This window comes from Ursus americanus, chromosome 3 (genome assembly GCF_024610735.1).
Source record: "Ursus americanus isolate L20-20 chromosome 3, mUrsAme1.1.p, whole genome shotgun sequence".
NCBI classification, from domain to species: Eukaryota; Metazoa; Chordata; class Mammalia; order Carnivora; family Ursidae; genus Ursus; species Ursus americanus.
The window spans coordinates 69,452,548-69,468,934 of NC_142129.1; the positions used below are offsets into that span (position 1 = coordinate 69,452,548).

General features: G+C 35.6%; 1 protein-coding gene across 4 annotated transcripts in view; it reads right to left on the reverse strand.

Annotated features, from left to right (window-relative positions):
- ANKIB1 (ankyrin repeat and IBR domain containing 1) overlaps positions 1–16,387 on the reverse strand; it is a 165,207-nt gene that overhangs the window by 79,921 nt on the left and 68,899 nt on the right. For all 4 annotated transcript variants that reach the window (XM_045793273.2, XM_045793271.2, XM_045793272.2 and 1 more), the window contains exon 4: positions 6,008–6,190. In XM_045793273.2, coding sequence (XP_045649229.2) covers positions 6,008–6,190 — 183 coding nt within the window. The remainder of the gene's footprint in view (positions 1–6,007; positions 6,191–16,387) is intronic.

Genomic DNA, 16,387 nt, shown 5'->3' on the forward strand with positions numbered 1-16,387 from the left:
GATGGGATGAAGAAATAGATTTTATCCATTTATAAACTAATCTGAAGGAAAGAATTTAATTAAAATGTATCAAGAAGAAATTATAGAGATATAATATTATACAGTGTCCAGATCATTAACTGAATTGAGAAACTTAGCTAAAATAAACACCTCGGGAATACGAATCTTTTAAACTACCTAATTATGCAGTTTAATATAATTAGATAGCAGGCCATGTAAAACTATTAGCATAGGCAGAATAATCCAAAAGTTGATCAGGGTCAAAGCAGAAGGTACAAAATGAATTTTAAAGAAAGCATTGTTTTTTGGTTTTATTTTTTAAATTGTTATGAAACACACATTACTTAAAAATAACAATTTTAGGGGCACCTGGGTGGTTCTGTTGGTTAAGCATCTGCCTTGGGCTCAAGGCATGAGCTCAGGGTCCTGGGATCGAGTCCCATGTCTGCTTCTCCCTCCCCCCACTGCCTCCCCACCCCCACTTGTGCTTTCCCTTTCTTTCTCTCAAATAAATAAAATCTTTAAAAAACCTCCAATTTAAAAATGTACAATTCAGTTCAACAATGTTGTACAACCACTACATGCATCTAATTAACATTCTTATCATCCCCAAATAAAACCCCATACCCATTAAGTAGTCACTTCCTAGTCCTTCCTCCCCCCGACACTGGCAAACACTAGTGTGCTTTCTGTCTCTATGGATTTACCTATTCTGGATATTTCATATAAATGGAGTTACTTAACATGTGACCTTTTGTGTCTGCCTCCTTTCACATAGCACGTTTCTGAGATTGACCCATATTGTAGCATGTGTTAGTACTTCTTTCCTTTTTGTGATTAATATACCATTGTATATGTACACCACACATTTTATTTATCCATTCATTTATTGATAGAAATTGGGGTGGTCTTCAATTTTTGGTTATTGTGAATAGTGATGCTATAAACATTTGCATATAAGCAGTTATGAAAGTATTGCTTTTTACATTATGAAATCATAGGCAAAAATAATCTAATATGGATTAAAAACAAAACTATAAATCTAGAAAAAATATAGGGGTATATGATTATAATATATATTAACACGAAAACACATTCAGAAGCCATAGAGGAAGAAAAATTTACATCTCTGAATATCCTAAGTGAAGAACTTGGGATATAGAAAAATACACAAAGTTTTCTTGGAAAGCATTAAGAACACACAAACAATCCACAGGAAAAAAAGCAAATAATCAATTCACAGAATAATCAAATAAATTCAAATAGGTACCATTTGTCTAAACTAGCAAAAAGTAAAAACACTGATAATATCTAATGCTAGCAGAAATGTGAATAAATTCTTTAATATTCTTAATATTCAATATCCTTTAATATTCTCTAATATGTTACTAGAAGAAAATAAATTGATATAATCTTTTAGTACAGTTTAACAGCATCTATTAAACCATAAAATGTATATATTTCATGATCCACAACACCAATTTCTACAAACTTATAGGGAATATACTTTAAAAATGTGTATATACATGCAGTAACAATAATGATATGATAATGATTATAATAGCATACATTTACATAACACACATAATGACTCAGGTGCTGTTCTAAGTATTTACATATACTAACTCATTTAAGGATCACTACAACTCTATAAAGTAGGGACCATTATGATCTCCATTTTAAGGAAGAAGAAACCAAAGCAGAGAGATTGAGTAACCTATTCAAGGTCATACAGTAAGTCAGTCATGCGGGTAAGATATGAATCCAGTCAGTGTGGCTTAAGATTCATGTTTTAAACCACAATAATGACACAACTGGATAAAGATATGTATGTAACAAGTACATAAATATTCACTTTAGCCTTGTTTTTAATAACAACAAATATCTAAATTAATAGGTAAATGGTTAAAATATGTAGATCATATGTTCTGACTTAGGAAAGATGTTCATGATATACTGTTAAGTTGAAAAACTATTTTAGAGTTGGTGAGGATGTGGAGAAAAAGGAAACCTCATGCACTGTTTGTGGGAATGTAAATTGGTACAGCCACTGTGGAAAACAGTATGGAGGTTCCTTAAAAAATTAAAAAAAGAGGGGCGCCTGGGTGGCTCAGTCATTAAGCATCTGTCCTTCGGCTCAGGGTGTGATCCCAGGCCCCGCATTGGGCTCCCTGCTCTGCTAGGAAGCCTGCTTCTTCCTCTCCCACTCCCCCTACTTGTGTTCCCTCTCTTGCTGGCTGTCCCTCTCTCTCTGTGTCAAATAAATAAATAAAATCTTTAAAAAAAAAATTAGAAAAAGAAATACCATATGACCCAGTAATTCCGCTACTGGGTATTTACCTAAAGAACTCAAAAACACTAATTTGAAAAGACATATGTACCCCTATGTTTACTACAGCATTATTTACAATAGCCAAGATTGGAAACAACCTAAGTGCCCACTGATAGATGAATGGGTAAAGATGTGGTAGACATACACATACCTGATGGAATATTACTCAGCCATAAAAAAGGATGAGATCTTGCAATTTATAACAACTTTGATAGCCCCAGAGGGTATTATGCTAAGTGAAATAAGTCAGACAGAGAAAGACAAATATCGTATGATTTCACTTATATGTGGAATCTTAAAAAAACCCAAATGAATAAACAAACAAAAAGCAGAAACAGACTCATAAATACAGAGAACTAATGGTTGTCAGAGGGATGGACGGTGGGGTGTGGTGGGCAAAATGGATGAAGGGGAGTGGGAGCAATAGGCTTCCAGTTATGGAATGAATAAGTCACAGGAATATGAGGTACAGCATAGGGAATCAAGTCAATGGTATTATAATAGCATTATATGGTGACATATGGTAGCAATTTATGGTGACCATATACTTATGGTGAGCACAGCATAACATATAAACTTGTTGAATCACTATTTTGTACAACTGAAACTAATGTAACACTGTGTGTCAACTATGCTTCAATTAAAAAATTTACAAAAATATTTTAGCAGAACTCAATATACTATATGACCTTACTTTTGCATTGAAAATTCTCTATCACATAGGTTTGCTTAAGTCTTGTAGCACACACAAGAAATTGTTACCACTGTGGGGCAAAGTCAGAAAGGAGGAAATTTTTTACATTCTTTAGCAATAAATACTCATCATAAATTTTAAGAAATGCATGCAAATAGAAAAAACTATAAAAGTAAAAAAATTATCCATAACTATAATTACCATTTTGGTATACTTCAACCTTCACTGAATACTTACTTGTCTTTTCTATATAATTAGTATCAAACTATTCTGTAATTTTTTTTAACTTAATAGTTTATTATAATTATATTAAGTTCATTTAGATCTTAAATCTCTTGATAATGAGTGCTATTATTTTCTGGTTTCCGTATAAGTTAAGATAGTATCTTTGATAAAAAAAAAAAAAGCCTGATTGTCTTTCAATTTAATCACATCACATTATTTCTAGAATATTATTATTCTAATGCTGTCTTCTGACTAAACTATTATATTATTACAGGAATAGTTTTTATACCTGACTCAAGATGATGGATTATGAAAAGGAAGGCAGTAGAGCAAACGGAGAAGTCAAAAGAATCGGGTTTAGTTCATTTTCATCCTGGTACATTATTCAACTATTTCCTGATTTATCTTCCTCACTTAAAAAAAGGGAGCATAATTGTTATTCACCGTTACTGTGTGGATTCAACAACCACGTGAAAGTGCTAAGGACATCGGCCACTCTTTCTATGTGTAATAATCTGAATAAGCATTCCCATAAAATAATCTAACCTAAGAAGCACAAAGGGTAAAGAAATATAAATTTCTGAATTCCAAGAAACTCAGTTCCTTTAACAATCTGGAGAGTACAGAAGTTCAAAAACTGTTGGGAATTCATGGGGAAAAAAACTCAAACAATACCGTTATTTTTCTGAACACATAGAAACAATAGTTAGTCTAAGTCCTTTTAGAATCAGGTTCGCAATGAACACGGAGGAACCAGAATAATTTCAGGAGGAAAAAATTTATTGTATCTTATAATTTACTTAATACTTCTATGGATGTTCCTGTGTCAGACACTGAAAATACTCTGTTGATTAAGGCAGTTATGATTCTGGCCCTCATGGAGTTGACAATATAATAGGAAAGAAAAGTAAAAAACTAGTAAATACATAAACAAAATAATTATAGCATGTGATGAGTGTTATAAAAAACAGACAGGGTATTATGGTAAAGAATAATAGAAGGAGACGGACCTATTTGTGAAGGAATAGTCCAAGACTGCCTCTCTGAAGAACTACTGAACCCGGAGCGCCTGGGTGGCGCAGTTGTTAAGCGTCTGCCTTCGGCTCAGGGTGTGATCCCAGGGTTCTGGGATTGAGCCCCACATCAGGCTCCTCCGCTAGGAGCCTGCTTCTTCCACTCCCACTCCCCCTGCCTGTGTTCCCTCTCTTGCTGGCTGTCTCTCTCTGTCAAATAAATAAATGAAATCTTAAAACAAAAAACAAAAAACTACTGAACCAGCCAAGAGAAAAACTGGGAGAAGATTTCTGATATAGTAAACAGAAAATGCAAAAGCCTCAGTGTAGTCTAGGTTTTATAATTAGAGCAAAATGTGCTGGGGAGAAAGATCTCAGATGATGTTGGAGAGGTAGGTAGTGGTGAGACCAAATAAGGTTTTGTATCTGAGCAAATAGTTTGGATTTTATTCTAAGTACAATGAAAAGTCACTAAGTAATTTAAGTGATTTATATGATCTAATTTAAGTTTAAAAATGTCTCTCTGGCTTATGTGTACAAAGTGGATTCTAAGGGGACCAAAATAGAAGGAAGGACGCCAGTTAGGAAACTCAGATGTAGAGGGCCTTGGAAGGTAGAAATAGAGACCAGGAAGAGTAAATGGATCTAGATTACACTTTTGGAGGTAAAATTGACAAGATTCCCAGATTGTGTGGATATAAGAAGAAGTGAAGGATCTAGAATGCTTGCCCATTTATGCTTGAGCAACTAAGTGGATCAAGGTAATACAGGAAACAGGAAAGACTTAAAGGAAACCAAAGAACAATGTCCCTGAAGCTAAGGGAACAATGTTCGCTAAGAAGGGAGTAGTTAATTGTGTCAAGTGCTGCTGAAGAATTCAAGTAAGATGAGGAGAGAAAAGTACCTACTGGATTTGGCAACGTGGTGACTCTTGATGTCCATGACAAATGCCCTTCCATCACAACAGAAGGGAGGAAAGTCACACTGCAATGGGCTGAAGAGTGAATGGAAGATGAGGAAGTCGGTTATGTACAAACAGCTCTTAAATTTTGTTTTTCTCAGAAGATTAGAGATATGGGGCTACAACTGAAGGGGGAGAGGGGCAGGGCTAGGTGAAGAGTGGTCAATGGAGAAATGGCATTGTCATCTTTGTTTTTTAAGAAAAAAGTTACCAAAGCATATTTGTTGTTAAGAGCAATCCAGAAGACAGGGAAAGATTGAGGAATAGGAGGACTGCAGTTTTAGAACAGTAGGAATGGTTAGGCCTTCATATCACACATCAGCCTTTCTACTGAAATATAAGTAAACAGGCATGCCTGGGTGGCGCTTAAGCGTCCAACTCTTGGTTTTGGCTCAGGTCTGACCTCAGGGTCATAAGATTGAGCCCTGTGTGCTCAGCACGAAGTCTACTTGAATTTCTCTCTCTCCCTCTGCCCCTCCCCCACCCCTGTGCACAGAGCTCTCTCTCAAATAAATAAATGAATCTTTAAAAAAAATAAATCCAAGTAAACATATTTACATACGTTACAGGATAGTTACCACTTCCAGGTTTTCTACGTGTATTTCATAATCATGGCTATGTAGATGACAGGGTGCTAAGCACAATGCAAAGAAGATGACATGAACTGGATTTTTAAGTAGAAAAATAAAATTTAATACAAAATTCATATAAATAAAATTAAAACTTACGAAAAGAAAAAAATCCATATAATTTTTTTATTAAAAAAAACCCAGAAAACTTACCTCTCGTTTGTCTAATGCAGCATATTCAGCTTCTATTTCTTCAGCTTCGGGATCTCGTGAGAATACCATTTGTGATTCCAGATTGAGAGCCAAATCTTTGTGGTGTTGCTTTTCAGCACAATCACAAGGAGTATCTTTATTTTCATTCTCAGCAAACAAGTCTCCTCCATGTTTTACTAAAAGCTAGAAAAGATTTTTTCAAAAACTTGCAACCACAGATTTAAACAAGCCATTTCATGCCACATATTTGAAAAAATTAACAATATAATGAAACACAACAAAAACATAACAGTTTGTACTTGCAATGACAAAAATTATTTAGATACCAGTGGCTTCTGATTTTAAGATGGCAATTCTTGTTTACTGATATTAGAATGATTTCCTTTGGTTAAAAACAGTAACAACTAAAGCCAATTTATTAAACTTAAAAAGAAATACTTAAATATTCTGTCCAATCAAAAAACTAAAGTTTTACTTAAAAATAAAAACTTTATGGTTACTCAAAGCTTTGGATTTTATACATTTCTATAAATTTTCTTAAACAAAAACACTGCTGATACTGTTACTTTAACCCCTAATGCCTGAATGCCTGACATGGCAGACAAAAGTTTCCATTTGTATCCTCACTATGCAGTCCAACACTGAACTGAAATTAGGATGAGCAAATTACTGAAGCAAAACTGTTTCCAATATTCCTCAAAATAAGTGATGAGAATAAGCACTGATAGCCAAGTTGGGAAAAGACTATATCAAATAATGTTTCAATTTTTAAAGGTAGGATTTTGCCCAAAGCAATCTCACCTTAAAAATACATGAAAGAGTAAAAACAAAATAAAACATGGAAGAGTGACTTGACTTGTTTACTACTGAGGTTTCTGATGGTTTTGCAAAGTTAAATATGTTGTTACTAAAGGCTGTTGGAGATTTCCTCGTTATGTCTGCAGAGACATTAGGAAGGACATAAATGCCAAGAGGACCATAAAGAATAGCCTGACATACCTTAAAGAATAGCCTGACAATTAGTCATGGAGCTGATTCTCATAATAACAGTAACAGCAAGTATTTCAAGTACACATTCTTATTTATAAACAAACCCCAGGACATTATGATGTCTCAGAAAAGTTAAGTAACTTGCCCAAAGTTACCCAACTATTAAGCAGAAGAACTGGGATTCACACAAAAGTTTGACCAATTTCTCATAACCATAACTGGATATTGTACTGCCAAATAGAATAGATTGATCACATAAATTAAAAGAAGTCAAATGCATCCTGGGTCCATGGTAAAGTTCTACCCAGATCTTACTTATGATCTAAATATGAATAGTTTTAGTTTTCATTTTTTATGGCATTAAATAAAAAGGTAGTTTTCTTCCATATAATTATCTCCCCTCCCTCCAACAAACATAGAGATCTTCTTATAAAGTTCCTTTATTGCTTTTGGAACTGGAATCCTAACGAGTCCTCTACAGTCATCCCAAGAGGCCTGATGAAATAAGGGACTTCTATCAATGTTGGGCCTGAAAGCCATGGGCTAATTTGACAAGCCCAAGAGATATGACTTCAGCTTCTTGCTTGAAGCTGAGGGTATACCTCAGCACTAAAACGGCTAAAAAAATTTTTTTTTAATTGTAAAAGCAAGCATAGAAACAAATCAAGAAAAATATGGCTCATGGCCACAAAGCGCAAAATATCTACTCTTTACATCTGCCCTTTACAAAAATAATTTGCTAGGCATAGCTCTAAGCAGTCACTGCTGCAGCCACGTTCCAGAGCCTGAGGGCAAGATCATATTAGCTGCTACTTACCACCTAGAACCTCTCAAAGTGTGGTCTGGGGATCAGTAGTACTATCTGGGAGTTTGTTAAGAAATGCTGAATTGCAGCATAATGACCCAAACCCCTCCCACTCCAGGTCTCTGAATCAGAATCTGATTCTGATGTTCAAGAGATTCTTATGCACGTAAAAATTTGAGGCGTCAGTCGGTTAAGCATCTGCCTTTGGCTCAGGCTGTGATCTCAGGGTCCTGAGATCAAGCCCCGTGTTGGGCTCCCTGCTCAGCAGGGAGTCTGCCTCTCCCTCTGCCCCTCCCCCTGTTCTCACTCTCATGTCCATGCTTTCTCTCTCTCAAAATAAAGAATAAAACCTTTAAAAAAAAAATCTTGATAAGCAGTGATCCTAGACTACTACCTATGGTGCTGTTGAAATGGATATATTTATATGACCTTATATACTCAGTACTGGGGACTTGTAGAAAGCCCACAGACTACCATACTTATAAAGCAGAGTCTATTACTGTGTTTAGCCTTTCTGCTTGCCCCACAGCTTATCCAATCCTAACAGAGACTTAACTATTTGTTTCTCACTACTATGGAATTAGGAAAGCCGACTTTATTTTCTTTTTCTTTATTCAGAGTAGCAGAAAATGATTTCTGAAATGTACACTGGGAAAGCTTTCAAAGCCGTGATCTGATTTACTTTACAACAGATATTACCATAGAAAAGATTCTAAATATTAGCAAACAAGATAAATCATCTTTAACTTAATGCCCCAGTCTTTAACAAAAGGAAAGACAACAACATTTAAGAGGTTGTGCCATTCTAGAGTATTGGTAAGGGGAACCTTCTTAAGAGGATATGCTGGAGTGCAGACTGCATTCTTTGGCGTTAAAAAAAAAAATGGGTGTGTGAAGAGGGGATGTGTGAGAAGTCATTGTTCAGAGTCACTGCTGAACATATTTGAAACTCGGGTGAGATTTCTTGCCTTCACTGGTGATCTCTCTTTGAAAGGGATCCTCAAATCACTGGAGTGGAGCTGAGGGGACTACAAAGACCTGTATCTCATTGCTGCAATTGGCACTGGAGAGAAACTCGTAACTCGTGATGAAATGCAGTGTCCATGTTTGCAGCATTTGTTCTGGCAAGGAAAATCAGCATTATGTACCTTTGGCACAGAAGCTAGCTAACAGCAGTACTGCTTGACACTGGAGCAGTACTTAAAGTGTTTCAGCTTGCTGACATTTGGGGCATGAAGTTGGGACCATCAATAAGTGAAAGATGTATTAGGTAGGGATATTAGTGAAACTGATGCTGCAAAAGTCAGGTGTTTTGCTTTTATATAATAAGGGAGTTACATCTGGTTCTGAAGAGGTAGTTTTTAAATGCTTCAACCAAAGCATTTTAAGTATCATTTTCCTCACTCTTAAAGCAAGGAGAACTGAATACTTTATTCAAATGTGATTTTAGCCTCTCTTGCACACTTGGTGGTACATAAAATGTTCTACCTTAAAAGAAACATCCAATTATCACTATCTCAACACATCTGTTCATTTATTTTGCCTTCCTTTCTGTTTGTAATCTCAGAGGAAGAGAGGTAGAGCAGCCCCTAGTATGCAAGACAAATCCCTTCCCACCCCTTTGATCCATAATCTAAATAGCTGGAACTCTGGACAAATCAATTAACTTCTTTAAGTCTCAATTTACACAGGTCCATCTGGAAAATGAGGCTTATATAATCCTGAGAAAAGATGTTACAAAACAAGATGACTGTTGAAGTCTGTTCTAGTTGAAAATTACCATTTCATCATCTCTATTTCCTGTATGCCCTTGAGCACTCCATTACCCCTCTATCTTCACTCTCTGACTCTCTAAGGACTCCTGGTACAGGCATTCTTTATCTTAATTCTGTTATCCTTCCAGTTACTTTCCTAATATTTTCCTTTCTCTCTCAGCCACATTTTTCAAATTAGTGATGGACACCCACTGTCTCTCCACTTCCTTAGCAAAAGACTCAATTACTCCCAGCAGTCTGATTTCTACCCTGACCATTTCACTAAAACAGTTATTTCTGAAAATCATTAGTACTCTCAAATTCAACAACCTTTCTCAGTCTTCTAATTGCTTTACTTCTTTGCAGCATGCCACAGGACTGATTACCTCCTCCCCTTGATATCTTGTCTTGGCATCCCTGACAGTATTATCTCAGCTCTCTTCTCTGCTTTTTCTGTTTGCTTCATAGGCCACTTTTCACTTGCTTTAAACACAGGCATTCTCCAAATGGGTGCTGTGACTTTGTCTATAATCTAAAATCTTTTCCTTGGATTTCTCATCTCTACCTTATCTTGCTTTTAGTTGTCAACTCTACACAGACAACACTCAATTCTAAATCTATATTCTTTACTCCCAAACAACTAGTACTAATTTTTAATAGCCTGAACACCATTTCATGTAGCTCATCTAAGACCTCAATCTCCATCCCTCTAAATGAAAACTCAGTATGTTCTCCCTTCCTTTCAACCAATTCCTTTACTCATCTCACTTTTTTAATGTCTATTAATTGTCAGCAGGCTTCAAAGTGACCCAGGTTCAAAACTACACTCATTCTACTTAAAAATAATTTATTTTACTCTAATTACAAACAATGATAGATTGTTATAGAAAATGTGCAAAACCAATGAGAGAAAAATTATATCACCCAAAGACAGCTTAACATTAACATTTTAAAGCCTCCATCATTTTTTTTTTTTTTTAATGCACACATTTTACTTTTTTAGGTAAGCTCTAGGCCCAACGAGGGGCTTGAACTCAGGATCCTGAGATCAAGAGTCACGTGCGCTGCTCTATCAACTGAGCTAGCCAGGTGCTCTTAAAGGCTCCATCATTTTTAACCCTTAGTCTCCCCTGCTTTCTTGTATCAACTGACCAAGTCACCAAATGCTACCAAGTCCTCATAATGTCCCTTGCCTCTGCCTTACTCTTTCCATTTCCAATACCATCACACAAATCGAGGCTCTTTATCAGGTCCTACCAGAATTAGTGCAATAATCTAATGCCTATCACTCCCTCTACTACATTGGTTTTCAACCTTGGCTGCCCACTGGAATCATCTGAAGTTTCAAATACCAATGTCTGGGCTCCAACCCCAGAAATTCCAATTTTATTGATCTGAGATACAGTCTACACTATGCGATTTTTTTTTGTGAAGCCATGTTTACAACCACTATTCCAGCACAAAGGTTTTCAAACTGTAAGAATCATCCAGGTAGCCTGACAGTCATACTAGGGGGAAGCAGGGTGGGGATTAGATATATGTACTTTTTACAAAAAGTGTTGATTCCCCTGTAGGTGTCCCAATGACTATGCTCTAAGCCAGGGTTTCTCAAACCTTAATGTGAATATGAATCATCTTGGGATCTTGTTAAACTACCGATTCAGGGGGTGCCTGGGCCGCTCAGTAGGTTAACCATCCGACTCTGGATTTTGGATCTGGTTGTGATCGCAGAGTCCTGGGATCGAGCCCCATATCAGGCTCCCTGCTCAGTGGGGAGTCTGCTTCTCCCTCTCTCTGCTCCTGCCCCTACTCTCTTTTTCCAAAATAAATTTTAAAAAATCTTAAAAAAACAAAACTACAGATTCAGATTCATTTGGTCTGGGATGAGGCCTGAGATTGTACATTCCCAAGAAGTTTCTAAATAACTGATGCCAATGCCAGACTGAGGACCATCCTTTGTAGCAAGGCTTCAAGAAACTCTTTTACAAGTACCCCATTCAAATGTATTCTACATAACAACCATTAGGCTAATCTTACTATGTTTGCTTTCCTAATAGTACTTTTCCAATCAAAAATTTTCAATGGCTCAATTTTCTATAAATAAATTCCAAATTCTTGACCTTGACATTTAGTATGTTCTACCTGGTATGGCCTCTATCTTCATTTTAAGTCATCTGTCTTTATCATTCTTCTGCAAAATACTTTAACCTGTATATGTCAGAGACCTAGGACAGTGCTTCTCAAACTCTGACACGTAAACAAATAACTAGAAGAACTTGCTTAAAACATCTTGGAGTCTACCCTCAGAGATTCTGATTTGGAATCTGGAGGTCTGGTGGGTCCAAGATTTCATATTTATGACTAGCTCCTAGGAGTAACTGATGCTGCAGGTCTGAGAGGCACATTTGAAGTATCCTTCTCCAAATACTGAAATCTTACCCACTCAAATCATACTAGTCCCCATGAAATCTTTCAGGATAAGTAAAATTAAAATGGTCTTCCTTTCCCTTCAATGACTATAACAAATGCCCAAATAAATAATATAGCCCTTAGCATCGTTAATGTTTTGGAGGCAATAATGAAGTCATAACTTTCTCGAATAAATATTAGAAATCTGAGGCTCAGATAGGCAAAGTTACTAAGTTGTTGAGCTAGGACTACAACTTCTATATTCTTTTCAGTTTTAAAACTCCAGGTGCTAAAAACACAATATAATTAAATAAAATTCTTCAGTCTGACCTGCGAATGGTTTTTATGGCTTTTCATTGAAGTGTGAAATGCTCTGATAGCTGCCAAAGTGTCAAATAGGCCTTATGGCTGTAAAGCGAAAAGTGACTTACCACCTTTAGTTTTCTACTGTTCTCTATTTGATCTGACAATAAGCAGTTACACTTAAAGCTCTGAATAAGCAACTAGGACAGGGGTGCATAGGAAATATCTAAGATAATGCTCATTTTAAAAAATGCTTTTTACAAAGAATGAAACACTATCAAAAGCAATAACCTTCGCACATGAACCATTTATTGAATCACTATGACAGGAAAAGCACTAATATAAATAAAATGAGGCTTAATGACTAGTCTGGCTCTTAGGAAAGTCGGCCAAGGGGAGAAAAATCACTGGGCTTTTAACTGGGCCATGCTAATAGATCTAACTCATCATTCTTCTCCAAAGTCCATCCGTATTCCAAAGAAATAGAAAAACAAAAACTCAGCAACTAAGAAGAAAGTGTATTATTTATTGTATGAAATTCCTGTAAGATTTATTTTAACGGGGTTCCATTTTTGTGCATTGGGCATTTATTACGCAGCATTTTAAAAATTCTTTGTATAATTAAAGCACATAGGACTCGCTTCATAAATGTTATTTTTTATATTTAAAATAAGCTTCTGAAGTGTGGAGTCATCTGTGCTTTCCTCTTCCAATTCTTTGCATAATACAGAGGTCCCAGTGCAAACTGTGGGCCAAATCCAGCCTGTTGCCTGTTCCTGTATAGTCCATGAACTAGACATTTTTAAATGGTTGAAAGAAAAATCAAAAGAATATTTCATGATATGTGGAGATCATAAGAAAGTCGAGTGGGAGTGTTCATAAACAGTTTTTACAGAACACTGCCATGCTCATTTGTTTCTGTACTGTCTATGGCTGCTTTCAGGCTACAATGGCAAAGTTGAGCTGTTGTCTAAAGTATTTACTATTTGACTTTCACAGAAAAAAAGTTTGCTGACCTCTGGAATGATTCTTTGTAATATGAAAAAAATTAGAATTAGAGGCACTTAATTTATGGTTTGTCTTTAATAAATGCTTAACATATAAGCATTTTTAACTTTCGAACAGTTGCAGCCCATTCCTCTCTGTGTTACTTTTATCTCTTAAGTAATTCTGAATCATTAATATTTGTGAAACACCACACTTTCCTACTTAAGGAAATTCTGATAAATACACCAAAGTGAGGATTCAACGTAAGCACTTGGTGTTAGAGAGTGGCCAAAAGAGAAAAGGAAGAGCTTTATTCTGCAAACTAGCGGCATGAGTTTGATGCAAAAAGACAAAGACAAAAATCAGGCCAAGGTAAATCCAGGTATCAAGATTAGATAAGGTATAAAGATGGCATCAGTAATAGAAAGAAGGCAGTCACCAAGAGGAGCTAGAGGGCAGAAAGACTTGAGTACAGTTTTTGGTATGCTGAATTTGAAAGACTCTTGGAATATCCATACAAGGAAGTCAACTAGGCAGCAATATAACATGAGGAACTTCAGGGCTAGGCATTCTATGGCAATAACCTATATGAAGCTACTGGTTATCTTCACACCTGGAAGTTTCCAGAAGAACTCCATAATTAAGAGGTTTTTGCTATGTTATGTATTGTGTGTGTGTGTGTGTGTGTGTGTGTGTGTGTGTGTGTGATATGTGCCTGTAGCTTACTATGGAACACAATCACTACAAAGAGAAGGGGAAGTTTTAGTTAGTATTTCATTTCTATGGTTCAAAATAATGAGCCATAAAGAACTGTTTAAATTATTAAATGTACATATGAAATTTTCACCTGATGAGTTTTCCAAGTCTGTCTTTAAATAAACTGAGAGAGAAAAACATTTTGAACAACTAGAGAAGGCATATTTCCATAGATACAAGAGTTAAAAACAAAAAACAAAACAAAACAGGTTGGCCTTAACTATGGAATAAAATAATCAATTTAGCCTTAAAGCCTATACACTGAAAATGGGATATATTTTAGAGCAATCAAAGATCAACAGGAAATTAGTGTTTTAGACGTCTTCTGAGATAATGGAGATAGTTTTCTCTTGGATGGTTGGAACTGATAATCTCAAAGAGGTTTAGTATATAGTCACTGTGAAGACCAAGACTAGAAACCAGTACTCCTTTTTACCATACTATATCTCTCAGCTTTATGAAAAAATTAATGAATACCTAATAACACTCTTTTAACTCAAGGAGTATGATACCACATGAAGATACGTATAGACTAATACTGTAAGAAGTACAGTTATTAGGTTCTATATTTCAATGCATTTATTTTATGCAGTAGTATTAGGGAACACACTAAGACCTCCGGAAATTAATTAAAGTACTAGTTTAATGAATAGTAAGCATTATCAAAAGCCAATCAAGGCCTAAGGCTGGGCAAGTGTATAATCAAGTATACGTAAGAGATTAAAGATAACTTTATATAGGTAAAAGGATACGCTAGAATTTGTTGAGGAAAACTAGAATAAATGCAACCAAGGTAGTTATAGGGCTCTATTTGGGATGTTTTATTAAGTCAAAGAGCTTCTCTGAATACAGAAAAATGGAAACAATTACCAAATGGTGTGGTTTATGAATGTGATATGCTGACACATACACATTCATTCACACAAAGCAAATCATCAGGCCTGTCAATTCATAATAAACCTAGCACTAATTTCCTTCACTGAACAAAAAATAATACTGGTAAAAACACTACACTCAATTTTTGGCAACAATTTAATAAGCACGTCACTGTAAACATACTTCAAAATCAACAAGTACTAAAGCAATGCTTATAGAGAAGTTTTGGAAGCAAGATATTAAAGTAGCAAAATAAGAGAATCATTACTACTATCAAGAATAAGCTATTTTCTACTCTAACTCACTTGAGAAATACAATGCAACCCCATCAATAATGATGAGTCACTTCAGCAGAGATTCTTTTATAGGAGGTAGGCATAGAACAATATACAAAAAGGTCTGTGTAAAAAGCCTCAGGATTTCTACCGTTAGGCACCACCGCCCCCAAATCCTAGGACATCCTTCCACCACACTGTAAATCAATGTTAGAAAGCACTGCTTAAAAAACTAGCTTCAAGTTAATGACTGTCACTAACTTACTAGTGGGCAAAGGTGACACAACCCCACAAGAGATAAAATGACTAAGATTCTAAAAGATTAACTAGTATCACAAATAATAGCAATAAACAAAAGATCAGAAGGATTTTTAAAGTAAAAAGAAAACTGTCACTTCAGATAAACTAAAGAAATCATGTAAGTGGTTGTAATCTTTTAAAGTGAGTAAGAAAATGAAAGACATTCATATTTTTAGTACATTTATCAATTTAGAAGTATAAAATATATATATGTAACATTAAAGAAATATTAAATTTTCAGATACATATATATTTTTTAAAGATTTTATTTATTTATTTGACAGAGATAGAGACAGCCAGCGAGAGAGGGAACACAAGCAGGGGGAGTGGGAGAGGAAGAAGCAGGCTCATAGCAGAGGAGCCTGATAACGTGAGCCCCATAACGCCGGGATCACGCCCTGAGCCGAAGGCAGACGCTTAACGACTGCGCCACCCAGGCGCCCCTCAGATACATATTTTAATCTGATTAGGATCACTGCTCTTCCATCAAAGGTCCATCAGTTTTGGTAACAAAACTCTGTGATCCAATCTATGATGCTCCCCACTCACGCTTTAAAATATCTATACGAAAGAAATTCTGTGACTAAGTATAAATTGCATGAACGTAGCTGAGAAAAAACCCATTCTGTTGTATGTATAGTAGTGATGATAACGTGAAGAGTAAGGATTTCTTAGCTTAGTTAAGATCCTTTATTATATGGCTGATTCTATCTAAGCCTATTGTTCTATATGACATATATAAATGGAAAAACGCAAATGCAATATAGTATTCAGGAATACATTAGCATTAATGCATTTTAAACAGAAAAAACAGCACATTTTAAATTACAAAGGTTTTTTAAAAGACCAGAATAAATATATTCATTAATATTTATCCTTGCTTAGGGAACTGATCAATTCTAGGTAATATAGCTCTAAGTCCCAC